This window comes from Passer montanus, unplaced genomic scaffold, assembly GCF_014805655.1.
Source record: "Passer montanus isolate IOZ18808 unplaced genomic scaffold, ASM1480565v1 scaffold35, whole genome shotgun sequence".
Classification (NCBI taxonomy): Eukaryota; Metazoa; Chordata; class Aves; order Passeriformes; family Passeridae; genus Passer; species Passer montanus.
Genome location: NW_024368263.1, coordinates 9386627 through 9407561, shown reverse-complemented (window position 1 = coordinate 9407561; position 20935 = coordinate 9386627). Strand labels below are relative to the sequence as shown.

The window sequence follows — 20935 nt, the reverse complement described above, 5'->3', positions numbered from 1 at the left end:
TTTCTTTGATGCCAGAATTAATTACATTATGAATTTATCAAGCTTCTAATTAGTGAATCTTGTACATTTTCTCTTAGAGCCTGACGTGACCTATTAGCCAGTTTCTGTTCCCCTTTCTAACTAATTTAGCTTCATCAAGTTATCCTATGAGAGAATCTAAAGCTACACAGCAAGCCTATGAAATGTTGAATGGAGTTCAGAGATCCTTAAGAACACAGAAGCCAAAATACATTATTTTAAGTACAAAGCTCTTTTGCAAAGCAGGCAGTAATCCTTTCCCTGTTCTCTAACAGCATCAGAGGAAGCAGAAGTTCAGTTCCACACCAGTTTGGTGTTTTTCACCCTACTGCAAATTCACAGCTGATGGAATACCAGAGAAATGAAACACTGACTTGTCTCAGCCTCAGCTGTCTCAAGCAGGTGATATAAAAAATGCTTAGAGCACTGTCCTGTGCAGCACACTGCTGCCCCACTGCTATCTGCTTCATGAACAGTAATGAAGATGGCAGAAGAATCTCAAATAGTCAAATTAATTTGGCTGAGACTTTAAGAGAAAAATGAATCAGTCCTTGACAAGTACTTTCTACCAATACACGATGGGTCTTCATCAGATTAAAGTGTCCTCTTTTTTTCCCTGAAAGTTTATATTTCATTGCACGTATCAGAAATAATACCTTATTCAGTGGCAATTTTGGGAGCTATCCAGAGGATGGAACAATGCTGAGACCATTGCTGCAGAGTCACAGGAGAGATGTACAGATCACACCCACATGGCCTGGGGCAAAGACAGAGCTCTGTTATTCCCTCCCTCACCCACTGACACCTTTCAGCCAAAAGCAGCTCACAGATGATGCTGCACCAGCCATGGTCCATAATCACCTCTAAACAGACCTCCCCCTGCAAAACTTAGCAACACTGTGCTGGACAAGTTCTGGGCAGATAATTACCAATCACCCCAAACTACTCTAACACACATCTCACAGTGGCAGCTTCTATATTGCCACTTAAGAGTGATTGTGCTAATTAAAACTGCCTTTGCCAAAAGAACAAGGTTCTTTCCAACTATTTTTGGTCATGTAAATAAAACAGGATTTACACAGATTTACATTGCATGAGGAACCTGTCATGGCCTACCACTGGCACTTCCTTAACAAAAAGGAGCTGCACAAGTTCATTAAATCCATACGAATGGGCCCCTGTGATCATATCTTAGACACACCAACATGCTACACATTCCACAAAACTTCATCCACTGAATGACCTTGGCGGTCACAGGGAATCACCGAAAATTCATTGCATGTGGGTCACTATTTCCCCATTTATTACTTGGGAAATTACATAGAAATTTAAGGTAATATTAATTTTTACTGGGGGAGAGTGCTTATGAATGCAGTTTACCTAGAACTATATCCATACTGTGTTGTATTTTGTGGGGTTTGAGACTGGCAGGCAGTTAGGACTGAAGGAGGTGTTGGACAATGTCTAGAAGAAACGTGCCTGGACAGCCCTGACTCCCATCTACAAGACCCAAAAGCAACAGCAGCTTCTTTCACAGGCTAAGGAGAGAGTTACATGCCAGTAATTCTGCACAAAGCATCCACGATGCCAATGTAATAAAAGAGAAATGCTCAATCACTCCCAAAGAGGCTGCAAGTACTTTTGTCTAGGGGGATGAAAACTTGCCATGCCTGCCAACACTCCAGAATGGCCTCGGGCCACAGCCAGAGCTGGGAACTGCTGCAGCCACCTTGTGGGCCCCGAGGGATGTGTGATGCTGCTGAAGTCTAGAGACTCCAGTCATCACTCCCCAGAGACTCAAGACATCACTGACCACCGAGGAGTCCTGCAGCAGAAATCCTCCAGCAAGGGACAGATACAAATAAATAAAATAAAAATCCTGAAAGCAGGAGCACAGACAGCCACCTGGCACAGTGCGCTGCACTGGGATGCAAAACCATCTCCTAAAGAGTAGAGTGTAACATCTTTTCCTTATAAAAAGTATCACTGGCCCATCCGGGGAAGAAAGCAAGAGTGTTTGAGCAGCATTTTAGGACTGAAAAGCTTTCCTTCAGCACAAACAGACAGCATAACAGTACTTTCCCTGCATTTCTTATAAGGATGTAAAGCAATTTACCCAAGGACTCAGCTTGCCTTTCTCACTACACTGGCCATCAGTCATGCTCCACACTAAGTTCTCCCTCAAAAATGGGACAATTTTTCCATGCCAAATGCAACCAAAGACCTCACAGAAACTACTGCTTCCATTTTCAGTACCTAAGTAATGAAAAGCATGGAAAGCCAGGAGAGACCACTGCTGCTACAAGAATTTTGCTGTTCAAATGTTCCTTCAAACTGCACTTTCTTTATATCCAAGCTACATCTCCAACCAGATCGGAAAGCAAAACACAATTGCCTGTGAAACATCATGAAGCTTAGCAAAAAATCAATGGCTTGAGATCAAAATACCTCAAACCCAACTTTAACACAAAATTCCAAAAATACTCAGAAGTTTTTTAATCCTGCTGTTTAATGCACTAGATATAACAACTTATTTTTTTAAAAAAGCATGAACACATTAAAAGTAACATCTGTAGTCACTTGCCAGACCAGTCAGGGCTGGATCAAAATTCTCAGCTTGCTTTACGGATTAGATGAATACAAGGCTGCAGTGACTTCAGAAAATTCAGTGCATTTCTCTTTTCATGAACACAGGAAGAACACACATACACACACACACACACACTGGGCTGCCACCTTTAACCCTTTTATAAAAAGAAAAGCAGAATAACTGCACCTGGAGAGTGGGCACTAAACTGACTCTTTTTAGGGCTTCCACAAGACTTGAGCGGTGTTTTATGGCATTTGTCCATTCTACCCAAAAAACTGTTGCACATGTGGGGAAACCATCACACACTATGGCAGTAAGACTGGGCAAGCAGCAATATTTGCATGAAGTAGAGATTTACTGCTATGATAACACTGGACCCTAAAGCCAGGTCACACACAAGAGGAAAACACATCAGGAAACAGTTCTTTGAAAACAGAGACCAGAGAGAGAGAGAACCTGGCTGCAGATAAACATAAAACCCTAAAATAAAGGCCTGTGACTGAATGCATGGAAGCAATGCCATGTTTTCTGGTACAGGTGAAAATTCTCCAAGAGTTTCTCAAAGCAAATCTCTTTCCCCATCAGAACTCTAGCTCCATAATTGAGAGCAATGCACTTGTAAGTTTATTTGGAAAACAGAAAGCTGAGCATTGCTCAAAATTGAGGCAATACTTTCAGGCCAGCAAAATTCATCTTATATTGTGCCTGTCCATTCAACTAACTATTTTTGCAGCTTTGAAACACGAAAACTACTAGCAGCTGAAAAACTCTCAACTCAGCATCTGCATGGATACCCTGACAGCTCTTTATGGAGTGGTGGAAGGAGAGTGAAGGTTTTCTACCAAAACTGAAATGATGACCCATTTGCAGGGATGCTGTTTTTAAAAATAATTTCTTTTCAAGGAGAATTGAAGTTACTGGAATATTCTTATTATCCACCACCAACCCTGACTCTCTCAATCCGAGCAAGAAGTGAGGGAGATAGGGACAGTTTGTGAAGCTCAGCAGTTACTGGGTGAGACACTGGGTACAGTCCTGAGGGACCATTTCTTTTGGTAGTGCACGAAGTTTTTCACATGTTGGTGCTCATTCTGGATTGGCTGTTAGCTGGAGTGAGCTCCCCTTGGCTACCTTCCCTCGGAGGAGACTGCAACAAGACCAAAACACATCCTAGTTAGTGATGTGTAAATATTCTGCAGCCTGCTTCCTGAGAAACAAAATAAAGCACAGGTGAAGCACAGCAGGATGGCAGCAGGGGGAGAGCATACCCCCAGGTTCATTAATGATGGTTTTGTATTAACAACTTCTACAGTTCACAAAAACGTTTCCTAAAAAAAAAAAAATCAAACCAGAACTTTTAAGCCACTCTTATTTACTATGTACAAGGTGCTGTTGACCCCAGAAATTGAATCCTATCTGACATTTAGTAATCATGGGGATTAATATACTACAGAAATTAATACATTTTGTGCAGATGACCTATCTTCCCTAAAGGCATCCTTTCCAAACTGCAATCCAGAAGGAATACTCCTAACAATTTATGCTTTTTTTACTTCCTCTGCTGAAAAAATTACTTCAAAGAATCTTTACTGGGAAGGCAAAAGATGTGTCTATCAAGGACTGGACCAAAGGAGTTATTCAGAATTAACCCAACCATATAAACTTCAAAGGAGATTCTGAGCTGTACAAACAGGTTAATCTACTGGCTAAAAACACTTGTTCCTTATATGTTAAGTATTAACTACTGTAAGAATTTGTCCAATCAGGAACATGATAGATTCACTCCCTTCCAGAATCTTCAATTCACCAACTTTCACAGTTTTACTTAAATAAATAAAATCTTTATCCTGCCTGCGAGTCTGTGTTTAGCAGGCCCATACCTTGACATGGATCTGGTTGCGCAGGACTGCGGCACGCAGGATCATTGCTTTGGCACGGCGCTGAAACTCTTTGCCCATCAGTAAAGACTTCTCAAAAGTTGTGCTACGCTGATCTACATCTCGAGCATACAGAATCTGTAACCAACACAGAGAGCTGTACATGGGAGCTGTGCCAGGGCTCCACAGCAGCAAAACAACTCAGGCATTATGGAGCCTGAGGTCACACACAGCTCACCCCTACCGAACACACCAGGCCCAAGAGATGAATGCATCTTCCAAGTGTCTCAGGAATGGAAAGTTCAGTCTCTAATCCATGGGTGAAATGCACTCACCTTACTGTGTGAGTCTATTCTGGCATTGATCAGTCCCTCCAAGATCAGCTGAGTGAGTTCATCTTCCAGAGCAGCCACTGTCGTGTTAAAGGCAGTGGCCATCTTGCGCATGTCTGCCGACACATAGGGGCTGAAGTACTAAGAAGAAAATATTCAGTTGTACTCTCCACCCTCTAAGAAACTAGGGGAAATGCAATTGCACAGAAATGGCCTATCTCCCTGTTCATCCACCTCTGGGATGACAGGAGCAATTACCTGGATAAGGGCACGATTTCGAATCTGGGTATAAAGTGTCCTGACATGAGGTGCAAGGTACATATCTAGCAGCAGGTTGTCCTGCAAAACAATAAACCACAGCAAAAGCTGAGAGGCAGTCTGGAAAAATATATTATTCCTGTGTTCTGAAACATTTATGCATATATACTTAAACCTTAGGAATATTATACTACAGCAAAACAATACAATAAAACAAGAATTAATTTAAAAATTAGAAATATGTTTTAAATGTTTATAATTTCTCTCTACAAATAAACTACTCCTAATTTCCATGCACCACATCAAGAGACACAGAAGAGCTGAACATTTAGTATCTACCTTTGACAATCACAGCTTCTCACAAAAGGCTAGGCAAAGGGAACTTTTAGGGTCTGCTCTGCACTGCTCTCCTGCAACTCACCTTCATCTCATCCAGCATCTTCAGGCACGAAGCATACTTAGATTCATAAAATTTGAAGATGATGTCACGAACCTGTGGCTCCAGCTCCAAAAACAATTTGAAGGAGCTACAGATAAAGATGGCAGTGATCAGACATTGGAACCTGCCACTTAAATACCCCATAACCTCATCACTCCAAGTCACAAGGTTAAAAACTCTCACTATCATTTGGAGATTCCAAGAATTTACCCTCTAACAGACCAGACAGCCCATTTTCACCAGGGCTGGGAGCCTGGAACACAGAGCACAGCATCAGAGCTGTGATGAAGGAAGACAAAAGACAAACCAAGTAGTAGAAGTGTTTGTCCACACAAAACAAAAGTCATGAATGGGAATAGGTCAAAATCAGGATACACCAGCAACAAACAAATGCCATACTATAGTCCATGCTGGCCAGCTCTGTGTCCCACTTCAAAGCACAGCCTTCATTAAGTACAGCACACCATAGACAAGTCAAGCATGCCAATTTCTCAGAGAAACAAGCTATTGTGAGTGTGGTCAGTCTTAGGGATGTACACTTTAACTCAGCACACTCCCAGTTCACCATCACAGATTTTTAAACCTTGGGATCTCATCCTACATATCACCCCATAAAAAGGGTAACAACCCCTTTTCCACAGAAATTTAAGATTACTGCTTCTGTACATCTAGCTGACAGGAATCCAGTGCCATTGCAATTCAATCTATGACACTCAATATCCACTTTCTTCCAAATACCATAATTCTCAACTATCTGTATGTCATAGTTAAATTACACTCCAAAGTGTACTAATAATTAGTAAATTGTTTTAACAATTAACATACACCAGAACAAGGGGCAACATGAAGGCAAATTATCCTAACAGCTGTCTTTGACAGAGGACTGTCCCTCGATTTAATATCTGATATGAAGCATGATGGAGACAGACAACTGGGCTATGCAGATGCTGGATTTAACCTGGGTGGGAAATTTACACTAAGAAAATTTCAGCTGTGATTAACCATTTTGTTTTAGACAGTGAAACAGCACTTAATGCTGAAGCCAAATTAAGGCTCGGTGATTCTTCCTCTCCTGTACGATAAATACTGCTGCCAGAATCCACTCTCAACCAAAGTCCCAGGTTCCAAAAGGAGCCTACTACATACAAACATCACTCAAGGCATCACTCACCTACTGGAGATAACATTTCGTTGCAGTTCCTGACGGTCAAATGTAGCAAGGGCACAGAGCCCACCATACACAGCTACATTGCTGGGAGATAACAGCTACAGAGACAGGGAGAGACACAGAGCAAGCTGTCACTGACTATCAAAATGGTGTAAGGGTGGTATTGAGTCTTCTACCCCAGGCCTTTCTTTCAAGCAGTGACAAGATTAGTCCTTATCAAATGCAGTGGAAGCACTCAGCTTGCTCTCACCCACTGTGTGGGATGACAGGGCCAGAGCAGTAATACTCCTAAGAGAGCAGGCATCAATTTCAGGAGGTTTTGGTTGATTGAGCAACACAGAATTATAAATTTCACAGGTAACTCTTATGATCTAGAATAGAACACTTAGAGAAGCCAAGAACAGACACTTAAACCAAAAATAAACCAACCAACCAGCACAATTCACAGCACCACCAAACTATATAGGAATGCTGCAAGAATAACTACAATATCTGAATTTTACAACATAATACTTAGAAGAACTGCATCCCCTCCAAGACTTGCACATAGCTCCCTCTTGGTCCTCACCTCAGGGAAATCACAGTGATCAAATGATGCCAACAAGAAGCACTTTGCTGCCTGTTTGTACTTCCGGGCAGCTAGTTCGGCCAAGCCTAGGAACCAGAAAAAGTTAGTCCTTTTTTAATGACAGTATACAAACTAGAGAAAATTGAAAAATCTAGGGAGTAGGAAAGGCCCCCACATCGTTGCTAGTGCCTTCACTAGTGAAGTAAAACAAGATCCTCAGACTGTATCAAGCATCCTTTGAACTACATTGACTCACACAGGTATCCTCTCTGAAGAAAGTCAGGGAGAAGAAAGAGATGGCAAAAACCAGCAGTTCTATCTCACCAGCTTCATTAAATTTTGCATGTCTGGTATGGAAATACAAAGTCTGTCAAATATGAGAGAAAAAATAGAGCCCTATGGACAGCTAACAAGTAGAAAGACAGGCAAACCATACAGGAAGCTGAAGGACTCACTCACCTGCTGCACATTTCAGTTTGGTGAGAATTGCTTGTGTCTGGCTATCTCTTTCTCCTCTTTGCTAAAGCATAAAACAAAGCAGTAGTGAGCAAGCAGTATGAAAGCTATTTTGCTTACAACTGTCCCCAGGATATTTCACTCTGATAATTAACTTGCCAAACTCAATGGCAAGATAACTTAATCTTATTTGTCTTGGGAAATATGGCAAAATGGAAGATGGGAGGTATCTGTTTTTACCGTAAGTCAAATTTTGTACACATATATCACGAGAGAAGTCATAAAGGGGGAAAGGAAGAAATCATTTTACAAATTTAGAAACAGAAAACAAAGGGAAAATTTATGCAAGTCAAAGAGCAGGAGCTTACTTCTGCAATTTCTGGTGTAGACTCAGCCTTGCTTACATAGCTCAGAACGTGAGACCAATTCTGAAGGTAGACACTGACCTGTAGAGAGCCAGAAACAGTGTGGGGCAGGCATGGACAAATAGCACTCCTCAGATAAGCCGCATCATTGCGGACACAAGAGCCAAGTATGGGGGGCAACTTCACAGCAGGTGTCATAAAGACACCTCCTAGGTACCTCTGCCTGCAACTCCTCCTACCTTGATAACATTGAGACACATGTTGATGACATGTTTAGCACTGGTGCAGTAATCACGGGCTCGTGAGTAACACTTGAGAGCATTGCTGAGGTCTCCACAGTCCAGGTAATGATCACCTAAATCATCGTGGCCTCTCCTGGAGGATGGGAATTAAAACATCAATGAACTGCATGCTCAGAAAGGGACAAAGGCAGTTTGTCCCAAACAAGTAACTCAACACACTGACCTCAGGACACATCCCATATTAAGTGCATGGAGGAACAAAATGCTCTTCCTTGCTCCAGCAGAGCCTTATGCACCTCACCTGATACTCTCCTTGATGGAGTTTCCTTTGTAATTTTTCAGATCTGTATCGAGTTTCTCCAGTTTAAGAAGAGCTTTTTTGCGTGTAGCCTCAACCCAAGCTGTGTCAAGAGGAGGGGGTTCAATTCCACTGTCAGGGACAGCATCAGGTGTATTTTGCACTTCTCTGAAAGAAAGGTATTTTAATGAGGCTATTGGACTGAACACGTTTCAAAACAGAAGTTTGCTAAGTGCCTGGCAATGCTACCTTAACAAACAGTACTGCATACACAAAATTGGCCAAAGAGAAAATAAGGGTAGTGGGGGAAAAGAAACATATTGCTTAAAACGTCCAGTGCAAACAGTAACAAGCATCACAGATGTTTACAAATACTTCACAAAATTATGCTAATAATCTTAGGATGAACATACTGTCACACACGTGGTAAAGACTACCCATGCAAAACAGACAGGAAATCATGAATTAAGCATAACAACAAAAATAATGCAAAGATGGGAAGCGTGGATGGATACGTGAGATATCAAAGGTTATCCTTAACAGCTAGCCTGTTTATAGAGCAGGGTGGAGGGAGAAAGGAAACAACAAACCAAAACAAGGCAAAGAGTTAGATTAGGTATTAACTTATGAAAACAAAAGCATCTAGAACAAGTCTCCATAATCTCGGGGAAAACAAATATGTTCATTAGTATCTGAGGCAGTTGCAAGGACTAAACTCACCTCAATATCTACCTGCAGCTTTTTAAAGCACAAAGATTTCAGAATGAAATAATGCCTTCTGTGCTCTATCTTTTAATAAAGCATGAACACGCATTTTGCTGCTATTAAATTCTAAGGGCAAAGACAATTTGTGCAAGGTACATGCTGGTATTACATGCAAAGTCCTCCACTGCAGCACATCACTCTTAACTCTGTCAGGAAAGCTCCCCAGGTTCCCTGGGCTGTTAGTACCTCGTGGCCTCGGACAGCTTTCTGTGGATTTCTTCATACACATCAACATTAAAAGTCCTCTGGACAAATGACAGAGCCATCTTGAGAGCCTCCACGCGCAGCTGCGGGCAGTGGTCAGCGATGAACTGCAGCCGCTCGATCCGCATCAGCCCGCTGTAGCTGGATGCATATTGCTCCAAATCCTGCCAACAAAACCTGGCCTCAGGAGGTGCAAATGGACACACCACAGCAGGCTACCACGCTGTGACCTGCACAGCTTCTCCTGCACACCTCACCCCCTCAAGGAGGGCAAAACAACTCAAAAAGCAGTAAGATAGTCCATGTCTGCTTTCTTCAAACATTAGTAATTTCCCCAGAAATATGCTCTACATTACAATTTACCTTTTTAACATTTCAGTTGTGATGCTTTTGTGGTTAAGACTAACCAGCTTTAAGATTTTTCAGAGGGGTTTTTTTTTCAAAAATTCTTAAAGGAAGAGACCATACACAAGAAATGCACCCACAGCCCTCAGCAGCACGTACCAGTGTGGGGTTTTCCACCACATAGTTGATATCAGGTGAATTTTGCTGATCTTCTTGTGGATCTACGTCAATCTGCATGGGCTCCACTGCACCCTGAAACAGCAAAACAAGGTCAAAAGAAGCTTATTATATTTGAGCAGGAAATACTCCTTAGTCTTTTGATATGCTTAGGACTTTTCTCTAGCAACACCACTGAGCATGATGGCTAATGCAAGCAGCAGCATGGCTTAGCATTCACCAGAGCAGTTTATTTGGGTTGGTAAATATCAATTTGAAAATCAAATTGAAAAAATGAAGGGGTCAATAAATGTGATTCTACAAAGTATCTGAGGTACGCATATGCATTCCATTTCTTGTCTCTGAGCAAGAGCAGGTGTTATCACTCAGATTAAGAAGATCCTAAAGGCAAAATGTACCAAAAAACTCACCACAACCTTTCAAAATTACTTTAATGCTTAGAAATAAAATTGGGGGGGGGAGAAGCAAAAACTGTTACACTTCTAAGAAGTATTAAAAACCATAAAGAACAGAATGCAGAATGACAATTTCAGAGTTTCCAGCATAGCAAGGAACAATTTGTCTGCACTGCAGGGATCTGCCATTAGTCAAACTATTTTACTATAGTTTTTGAGTTCAGTTGCTCAGACAGAGCCTCTTTTGGAGAAACAACAGAATTTTATTCTCCCAGTATATCCTGCACTGCTTTGAGCCACAAGGACTCACACCAATGCAGTGACTTCAGCACAGCTGCATTGCTACAGAACCAGGCAAGACCAGCTTGCAACCCCATTCCACAAACTAACGGGTCTGCTGGCACAAAATTCTCTGTCTCCTCTTAGTCAAAGTGTGCTGAATAGTCCTCCTAGGAATTACTGTGAGAAAATAAAGTGAGGAAAACTTAGCAGACTGTCTTCTGATAAAATGTGCACATATTAGATAAGCTTGATTTGGTGTAAATTGCAAAAGTGGACCTCACAAAAGGCAGACATGCCAACCACCTTGCCCCCACACACATCTGATTATTTCCATATTTTTACTGATTTTACTGTCTGTTGAGAAATCAGAGATTGAGGGGGTTTTGGACTGGGTTGATTGGTTGAGTTTTTTTGTGAGAAGAAAAAGGGCAGATCCAGATTTCCTATCTCTAAAAACTACACTCACCCACAGTCTGGAGGTCTTAATTCTTTCACAAACTGATAAATATCAAATACATATCTCACCATTGAAATCTCCCAAAATCTGAAATAAAAGCAAGTGAAGCACAAAAACATTTGTTTCCTAGTTTACTAACCTTTCCATGAAGGAAAGGGAGGGAGGGAGGGAGAAGAAAAAGGGCAGATCCAGATTTCCTATCTCTAAAAACTACACTCACCCACAGTCTGGAGGTCTTAATTCTTTCACAAACTGATAAATATCAAATACATATCTCACCATTGAAATCTCCCAAAATCTGAAATAAAAGCAAGTGAAGCACAAAAACATTTGTTTCCTAGTTTACTAACCTTTCCATGAAGGAAAGGGAGGGAGGGAGGGAGGGAGGGAGGGAGGGAGAGAGGGCACAGAGGAAATTTTGATTGTCTAGATCACCCCTCAGGCAAACTGTGCATAAAAACAAGTAACTCACCATATGCTGAGACCATTAGTTTTCCCACTTTTATCTACCTTTTGTCTTTTCTTACATCACAAACACTTAGTGCCAAGGTTAGTTTGTTTAGGCTGTGCTTGCCTGCCACAGTAAAAACACAATTACAGACTCCTTAGAAAACAGCATTACAAAGGCAACCGTAATTCCAGTGGAACAGAACAATGTGTGTCTTCCTAGGCTGAGACTCTGCACTCTGCATTTCTCACCTAACTCCCAGACAAGGAAAAACACAAGTGGGCTGAAAGCCCCAGTAGGACAAGCAAACTCAAACTTTTCAACCTCTTTACTTTGAAAGGAAGATGCAAGGTTGACTTAAAAACTACTCACAGAGCAAATAATAAACACTCCCCAAGATTTCCTGAGCCCCACTGGGTGCTCTGTTGAGGGTACCTCACACAAGCAGATATCCTGGTGCCTGAGCTGACATCTCCTGCTGTACTCGGCAGGAATAGGCGTGCTCTGTTGCTGGACGGGGTGCAGTACAGATCTGTCACTAACGAAGGGGCTGAGTTGGATGCTGACCTGTCCCTCGTCCTCTCCTCACTGCCCAAAGCCCCGCGCCCTCACACAGATATGCTACTGCTAAAACTTGCAAAGGACAGCCTTCGCAGGTACCTCGTGTCACCGACACACCCGGCGCTCTCCCCTGCACTAGCAACTCTCTGGGGATCTCACCGTACCCGCGGCACCGCTGCAGCCCTGCCCGCGGCACGCACAACGCGGCACCAAACACGGGGCCACCGCGGCGGCGGGGACGCCACGGGTGCCACAGGGTGCTCGGCGGAGCGCTGCTCCTCGCCAACGGCGGCGGAAGCGACACGGACCCAAGGGAAGGGCGAGCGAGGGCCCAAGGCCAGCCGACAGCCGCTCCCTTCCCGTGCAGCGCAAGGAGAAGGCCTCACGGCGCCCCCGGAGGCCGCGGTCGAGCAGGGGTCTCAGAGCCCGCGCGGGAGGGACGCGAAGCGCGGCGCGGCGCGAGGCCCGGGCCGGCGGGCCGCAGCTGCCCCGTACCTGCAGGTTAAAGACCTGGACGGGCAGCGGCATCCTCCCCTCACGCCGCCGCTTCCGGCCGCCCGCCCCTCCCGCTCCGCTTCCGTTTCCGGGCCGCGCGTCGCGGCGAGGCCGCGGCCAGCAGGTGAAGCTCTTAAAGGGGCCGCGGGGCCGGGCGGCCCCGCGGCGGCGGCGGCGGCTCGACGACCTCCGGGCGCTCCCTCCGCGGGGCCGCCGCCACCTCCCGGAGCGCGAGGCCATGAGGGAGTCGCACCCTGCGGCGGGGGCCCGCGGGGCTGCAGCATGAGCGCTCCGTGCCTGGGGCTGCGCAGGGCCGGGGTCCTGCTGTCCCTGGGCGCCGCTGCCCTCCTGCTGCTGCTGCTGAGCGCCGGGCGGCGGAGGCCTCGCGGGCGGCTCGCAGCTTGCGCGGAGCGGCCGCCTCGGCACCGCCGGCAGCGCGGCCAGGGAGAGCCTGGAGCTCAAGGACATCTTCATTGCCGTGAAGACCACGAGGAAATACCACAAGAGCCGGCTGGACTTGCTCCTCCAAACCTGGATCTCCCAGGCGAGGGGACAGGTGAGAGGCTGCCAGCGGCAGGGGCAGCCCCAGCCTCAGCCCTGCGCTGTCCAGGACAGCTACGGCACTCTCACGGAGTTTTTCTTTCTTGTGTTAAAAGAGGCTTTCTTCGTAAGGCTTGAAAAGTCGTTTTGTATAAACGGTTGGTGTGAACATGCTTCCAAAAGAGCTCGTTGCTGATTAGGCCAGTTAGCTGCAGTATGGCATCGGTAGTCCAACCAGACATAGTTTGCTGATTTTTGTATGTCTTAGAAGGTGCTTTCATGATAGTGAAACATTCCTGGTGATGACGGATCTAAGCCGATATTTTGGACTAAGTACTTACGTTTTTCTGTAGAGCATAAGATTTATTCCCTTGTTTCAGAATTTTGGTCGATTCAAGTATGTTAATGGGATTTTATCCAGCAGCTGGAACAAGACTGTGTTAGCCACCTGCCACTTCCCACCCTGACTTGCATTCTTTCTTCTTTACCTGCTTGGCAGCTGTGGATGATTCCTAGCCAGAGAGAGGAGGTAGTACCAAAAAAGACCCAAATCCTTTCTGTCTGGAAATCAGTTGTACTGTGAGACAAGGAGGGTAAAATACAGCCTGCTTTATTAAAATGACATTCTTCTAGTTTGTAATGAAAAAATGTAACAAATAAGGCAGGGGTTGAAGTTGCTGGGCGTCTCTGTGCCCCTACTCCCTCCCCCATTCCAGTGGCTACTGTGAAACAAACTATCAAGAGAGATGAAACATTCTGAATTCTAACTGAAAATGAGCACATTTAAAATTAGAATCTGGAGTTGTTAAATGTGGACACACTGTTTTTGTCTCCCACAGACATTTATATTCACGGACTGGGAGGATCGGGAGCTGCGCCTGAAAGCAGGTGAGCTGTGTAGCAGCAGAGGTGCCCGCTGTCTGTTATAACTGAGTTTTGTTTCTTTCATACTCTCTATAGAAGTCTTTATTTCATGCTGTACAAGCAATTAGGGAAGTTAAAATGGAGAAAATAGAGAAAATTTCTCTCTAATTGCCACCTGGACAAGATACCTGGAACTTCCAGAATACTGGGTTCACTTTTGCAGCCCTTTTCTTCTTGTTAGTAAGCTTATGTGATCCAAAGTCATAGTAGGTATTTCTTTCACACACATCTCATGACACAAAACCTCGCTTGTTTAATGCAGTCACAGGATTTTATGACCTCTGCAGCTCACATGCCAGATGGGTAACCTGTCAGCCCTGCCTGTCCTGCAGTTTCTTCTCCATGCATGCACCATGTGCACCTCAAATGTGCAGTATTAGTGCCAAATGTGCACTTCTTTTGTAGTCTTTTTTTTGACTGCACGTGCTCCTCAGACCTGAAAGGGCTAATCTTTGTTCTTCTAGGGGATCATATGATCAACACCAACTGTTCTGCTGTCCATACCCGGCAAGCTCTCTGCTGCAAGATGTCTGTGGAATATGATAAATTCCTGGAATCTGGGCAAAAGTAAGTGAAACACATTGTTCCAATTGACTTTGTTTCTTCCAGTCCTGTGCTTACAGGAAACTTGAGTAACCATCTCTGTTCAGTAAGGAATGCAGTGTTAGCTAAAATGTAGGGATGAGTGCAGGAAAGGGAACACAGCATGAAGCAGTGTTTATAAACAAGCATCATCTGAAAGGTGGAAAGGATTATAATCCAAGGAGGTTATTAATTTCAGCCTCTTTGCAGACTTAGCATCTGTGGGTGCTTTCATCTTTCCTATTCTGTAATTTGGGACAATAAGAAATGCTTTCTGCTCCAAGCCTGAAAGACTATGACTCAGTTGTAAACCTATAACTCATTTCTTTGTCCCTATAACTTCTTGCTTTGTTTTGTTTAAAGATGGTTTTGCCATGTGGACGATGACAACTACGTGAACCCTCGGACTCTGCTACATCTCCTGTCTGCCTTCTCACACAGCCAGGATGTCTATGTGGGGCGACCGAGTCTGGACCATCCCATCGAAGCAGCTGACCATGTCCAAAGTGATGGATCAGTAAGCAAACTTCTTCAGTTTGTCTGAGAAACATCCCAGTCTTCTAAGCCTCTAAAACCTTGGCAATTCATAGGATTCCCCCACGAACCCAAGTGATTTAATCTGCAAGAAATGAAGCTGGTGATGGTCATTTTCAGAGGTGGGATGCTGGGTTAAATGCACCTTCAGTCTGATGTTGTATGCACATGGATGCAAAACAGAGGTTGTCTCCTGGATGGCTGTTTCTGTTCCTTTACTCACATATGCTGTGATCTCCCTCATACTGAGCTTAGTAGGGCGTCCCCACCTTGACTCTTCCTTTAGTGGCTTTTGCACCAGTGTTCCTTATTTTAGGCCTTGGGAGTTTGGGTGGAAGTTCGAGGGGTTTTTTATTTGTTTTAAGTGCAGTGTCACACACATTGTCATCATCTTGAACCAACTTCACATGGGTGACAAAAGCTTGCTGGATAGATAAAGCATTTCCAATGTAAGTGGTTACTAGGTTTCCAAATTTCCAATGTAAGTGGTTACTAGGTTTCCAAATTTCCAATGTAAGTGGTTACTAGGTTTCCAAATTTCCAATATAAGAGGTTACTAGGTTTCCAAGAACCAGAAACAAACACATCTCAATCACAAAATCCATGTGCTAAGGAAAATGTCCTAACCAGGTCGCCAGTGCTGGCAGGTCTCTTTAAAGATGTATCAATCCACTGGCCAGAAGGTCAGTTATAAAGCAGCTTGTTAGGGAAGACTGCACAACAAAATATTCTCCTTGGTCATGGAGCCAATATATATATGGACCACCTTTGACATCCTCAGTAACACTGAGCTGCCGGTAACCCTTGGTTAAAATGAATAGGGAACAGATGTAATTGTGTGCAAGTGGGACTATCATTTTCCATTTCATGTGTGCTACCTCCTTTATGCTAATTTGGTGGTTCACCTGGTGTCTGTTTCAAGATAGTTTCATTTAAGAGAACAGCTAGCTGCTCTCAGCAGCCTAAACAAATCGGGATTCATCTGTAGCCTTGTTCTGACTTAGATGTAATATGTGATATCCAACAGAACCTTGAGTTCCCTGCCCAGCTAAATGCAAAAAGCTGATTATCAGTAACTGCTGTGTGTTTTTTCTTTTTGCTCTTCAGAAGACAACCGTGAAGTTCTGGTTTGCCACAGGTGGAGCTGGGTTCTGTATCAGCCGAGGTCTTGCTCTGAAGATGAGTCCTTGGGCCAGGTAAGCATTGTTCCTAGCTGAGCTCCATCAGTACATGTCTGGGAGTTTTTAAAGCGCATTTTGGCTTGTCTCCTATGCTCTCTGCCACAGCCTGGGCAATTTCATTAGTACTGCAGAAAGAGTACGACTTCCTGACGACTGCACTATTGGCTACATCATCGAAGGGCTGCTGGAGGTAAAGCTGCTGCACAGCCCATTGTTCCATTCCCACCTGGAAAACCTGCAGAGGCTGCAAGGCGAGTCTGTGCTGCAGCAGGTAGGGCTATGCGTCATAGCCTGTTCTTATAGTTACACCTCAGTCTGATCAGAAAGAATATGCTGTGTAGACTTAGCACCCTCCAGCAAAGAAGGATATCTGCAGACTCACTCGGAGCTGGGTTCTGCTCAGTTCCTTCATTTAGGTGAAAAGCACACTTTCACCTTAGCCACCTAGATCATATAGCTGTCCCCTCCTTTGGGGACACATTCTGCTACATGAAGCCTTGGTAGGGTGTACCCCATCTCCTCCTAAACCCTGATTTTTTGCATGTAGCAGTAGCAGAAAGTGTAGAAGTTTGCTAAGTAGTGTTTCTGGTTTTGCCTAACAAAGTTTCAGTCTTAATTCATGCTGTTCAGAAAGGCAGCTATATAAGTACTTGACATAATTAAATGTTTGATCATTTTAAATAACAATTTGTATGAATCTCAAGAAACTTAAAGTTGCTTCTGAAAAGCCAAGTTGCTTTTTAATTGCTGGGAAACATTTTACCTCCCTGGCAGCAGATGGAGCCACAGGGCCATCCACCAGTGTTGCCTGCATCACGCTGCTTGGCACCATAAGTAAACAGGAGTGTGGTCTTGCCCCTGTGTGCTGGGTGGTTATGTTTTTCTGGCAATTGTATTAGGCAGCAGAAATGTGTACTTGGGGCCAAATTCCCCTGTGATGTCATCTCCCTTCATGTTAGTGAATTTGACTGTAACAACAGTCCAACAACTGACCATTGTTTCATTGGTCATCATTGGTTCCATGAGACAGCTAACCCAAAACCCAGGAAATGTACCATTATAAAGAAAGTGTAAGTCTTCTTGAAAAATTCTTAATGCAGTGCTTGTGTGGAGGAACCTAGGTTTCCAAAGATCTAAATTTTGTTTCAGATTTGAAACATGACAATCCTTTCCATGCTACTTAATATGCAAATATTTATATTTTCCCCCTGTGCTAAAATATTGCTGTTGCAGACTTCAGGCAATGTCTGGTAAGGATGAACGTGTTATTTAGTGAAGGTACAAACAGTAGCAGAATTAATGTCCTTACAAAGCTTACAGTTGAAACTCATCTTTTCCTTCAGGGCAGTGTAACTTTCAGACCTTCTGTGTATTGTCCCACGTTGCCCTTAGTGCCATTCATTGCCAGTGTTCCTTGTGTCAGAACTAATTGCTGTCCTCCAAATGTGATCCATGTTCAGATTAGACAGCATCTTTGGAGACTATCTTGGTACCTCATTAATAACCCTGCTATCTCCACTCTGGTTTTCTGCATTAGTGTTACAAGTTTTGAATATTTACTTGTTTTCACAGGTAACCCTGAGTTACGGTGACCCTGAGAACAAACACAATGTCGTGAGTGTGGGAGGAGTGTTTGGCCTTCAGCAAGATCCAACCCGGTTAGTGTCCACTTCCCAAAAAAGATCTCCCTACCTTATTCATGTTTGTCATCTGTGACATGATCAGACCCACTAATGGGGTTATTTTCTCATGTCAGCTCATTACTGTGCCAAAAGCAGGTAGACCCACCCCTGCTCCATCAGACTACTGCATATTCAATGCTAGTATGTTCCATGTATGGAGAATTCCAACCTAATGCTGTCTTTTTTTTTTCTTTTTTTTTTTTTTTTTTTTTTTTTTTTTTTTTTTTTTTTTTTTTCTTTTTTTTCTTTTTTTTTTCTTTTTTTTTTTTAATACAGATTTAAATCTGTCCATTGTCTGCTTTATCCTGACACTATTTGGTGCCCTGCTAAGAAGATGTCATAATTCTTGATCAGGCACTGACGCCTGTGTCTTAGCTAGTTCGCATAAGGCAGGAGTTGGAAGTTTTTTGGTGGTTTTATTCTTCTTCTGGGAGACAACCAGTGGTATCTACAAAGGAGGTAGACAGACTGTTTAGAAAAGCAATAGGGTATGGTTTGTTCAGCTGCAGCCTGGGACATTCCAAGAAGAATCTTTGTTCTTTTGTCTAGTGGCTCTTCATAAGATGACCTGTGTGTATGAGTCACTTTATACTTTCATCTGATGTCATGTGAACCTGTGCTTGGGCGCATCTGAGGCAAATGCAGTACTGGGAGTGAGAGTGTTTTTACTACCCTTAGGGGTTATTAGAAGCCACTGTATTGAAGCTGGAGTGCTAGAGCAGACTGTAGTCCCCATGGTGACAAGAGAGGGGAAGTTTTCACTCATCCTTCTTGGGAACAGAATTATTTAAGAGCTTCTATGGCCTGACACATTAACACTGCAGCTGGCTAGAATACAGAAATCCTGGAATCACTAGGGTAAACAAGGCTGAAAGCCTTTGTCATGAGAACCCTGTGTGAGGGTAAGCTTACTCAAGACTAGATGAGTTGCTTACAATGTACATTCTCCCCTGTCATCCATGTGTACCTCCTGTGGAGGTGATTGTCAGACCTGGCTCGCATGCCAACTGAATTGTAATGGTTGATGATTATGATCTATTCCCTTGATATTTGGTACTGAAAAAATATTTGCCTGACAAGATGGTAATTGTTCCTCCCACTTGGCTGGTAGTTGGTCACATGAGCTGGAGAAGCTTGTCCTGGCAAAACACACCCTGTTTCTGAAGCAGTGTGAGAGGGGAGAAATGCTAGATAGCTGCAATGCACCGATGAGTGTTTTGATGGTATCATTTGAGGACCTTTAATTGTATGACCATGGTTACTCCAGCTTCTTCAGATAATCTTTGAGTTACCATGAAGTCAAGATCAGTGTTTGTTTTTACTCAATATTTCAACAAGTAGTTCATACAGTCACTAAAAGGGGATGGCACACTCACAAGCAGAAGTTCAGTGCTCCAGCAGTATCATCTGCTGCTGCTTTTTAAAGAAAGTAAACTTATTTTTTAAAGTGGAGAATGGGGCTCCATACATTTACTTTTTTGTTAGCCCAGACTTTGGCCATGTGCAAACCCTACCTGGCCTGAAGAATACCTTCAAAAATATGCCTTTGCAAAATCACTGTTTACTCTTATAAAAAATACTTGCTGGTTTAGTGCTAGAGTTTGAGGCCAAATTAAGGGAAGAATAATAGAATGCCATTGTATGATCTGGAGTTGTGATTATTGGCTTGGTTGTGGATCTAGCAGAGGTTTCAGGTTTCTAAATGGCTGCACTCAGCTGTACTGTGGGGTTCACCTAGTTATTTATCTTCCCAGCAAAAGCCTGTAGTGTATTCAAGTATGCCACTTAGCACAGGGGTCAGCCTCCTCAAATATACTGTGTTCCCTGCATTTTAACAAACCTTTCAGTGTTTACCTCAGTACATTGTCCTCTTTGCATGATTTTAGGTAGTTCTACTGAGGAGCAAACAAGCTGACCGCTACTTACTACACTCCTGCAGCTTATTCTTGTATTTTTCCTTTCTATCATGTGTACTAAGGTCCACATGAGGTATGGAAATAAGAAAGCTGCAGGGAGCTGGATCAAAGCCCAGCTAGCACACTGGCTGCTCCACAATGGGCTGTCAGTGTTACAGGTATGTCTGTCACAGAAAACAGAGGAGGATTTGTGGCATAGTAGGTTCTACCTCTTTATTAGATCTTCTGCTAACTAGAATTGAGGCATCCTGTGGTTTAATTATTTGTCATTAATAGTTCTGGAGATTCCTGGTATCCATATATTTTTTTAAAAATGCTTGTTAGGTTCTTGGTTTTCAAGTCCTGTAGCAAAAAACTGTGAAACTTCATGAGCTCTTGAGGTGATTTTGTCTTCAAGCACTGCTTCTGAACTCTTCTGTTGGAAATCTTCTTCCCCTTCCATTGGAAGCACCCTTTTGTAAGATGACAGAGACCAAGCAAGGACTGGGCAGCAATTGTGGCAAACTGCAGTTTAAAAAAACCACAACACTTTATATTGATGGCAGCAAAACTAAATGGTAGAAGTTCAGAAGTTTCACACTGTGGTCACTGGTCACACTAGGTATGCCAAAGAGGCAAGTGCCCTCAAAGCTGGAAGGGTGTTTATGGAACTTAAAAAGGACCATGTTCTCCTGCAGGGCAACAGGAAACTGTCCAGTGTGTTCAGGCTTGTTCCGAGGTTTCTTGTGTCGAGAATGCAGTAAGCTGTCTGTGCAGGATGCAGCTTTTTATCAAACTACTTTTTCATACATAAAGTGATTCTATAAAATAAGTATTTAAATATGTCAAAGGCTGTG

General features: G+C 43.5%; 2 protein-coding genes across 4 annotated transcripts; one reads left to right on the top strand and one right to left on the bottom strand.

Annotated features, from left to right (window-relative positions):
* Nucleotides 1–2509: 2509 nt before the first annotated feature.
* On the bottom strand, nt 2510–13015 carry GPS1 (G protein pathway suppressor 1). Of its 3 annotated transcripts, none has more exons than XM_039716328.1 (14): nt 12741–13015; nt 10085–10177; nt 9563–9744; nt 8615–8779; nt 8311–8446; nt 8075–8152; nt 7710–7770; nt 7251–7336; nt 6686–6780; nt 5497–5602; nt 5076–5156; nt 4821–4958; nt 4489–4623; nt 2510–3755 (listed from the first exon to the last, which is right to left on the bottom strand). In XM_039716328.1, exons 1-14 carry the CDS (start codon nt 12978–12980, stop codon nt 3681–3683), a joined length of 1671 nt encoding a protein of 556 aa, XP_039572262.1. In that variant the 5' UTR covers nt 12981–13015; the 3' UTR covers nt 2510–3680. The 3 variants fall into 3 exon arrangements, with proteins under 3 accessions (XP_039572262.1, XP_039572264.1, XP_039572263.1); XM_039716330.1 differs by lacking the exon at nt 12741–13015 and adding an exon at nt 12410–12599; XM_039716329.1 differs by lacking the exon at nt 12741–13015 and adding an exon at nt 11709–11732.
* A 7-nt stretch (nt 13016–13022) lies between these two features.
* On the top strand, nt 13023–20928 carry RFNG (RFNG O-fucosylpeptide 3-beta-N-acetylglucosaminyltransferase). Its single transcript, XM_039716343.1, is given in 9 exon segments — nt 13023–13102; nt 13104–13296; nt 14120–14168; nt 14669–14771; nt 15150–15303; nt 16428–16516; nt 16607–16772; nt 18074–18159; nt 18460–20928. Coding segments are annotated over 9 exon segments (987 nt in total). The 3' UTR covers nt 18527–20928.
* Nucleotides 20929–20935: the final 7 nt, after the last annotated feature.

What these genes read in the sequence shown, in the direction of transcription:
- GPS1 (XM_039716328.1), bottom strand. Translation starts at nt 12,980, where the DNA reads ATGGCCTCGCGCTCCGGGAGGTGGCGGCGGCCCCGCGGAGGGAGCGCC. An exon ending in TCCATCAAGGAGAGTATCAG is followed by an intron (nt 8,447 to 8,614) that starts GTGAGGTGCATA and finishes CCCATCCTCCAG; the next exon opens with GAGAGGCCACGATGATTTAG. An exon ending in TGTGTCTCAATGTTATCAAG is followed by an intron (nt 8,153 to 8,310) that starts GTAGGAGGAGTT and finishes GGCTCTCTACAG; the next exon opens with GTCAGTGTCTACCTTCAGAA.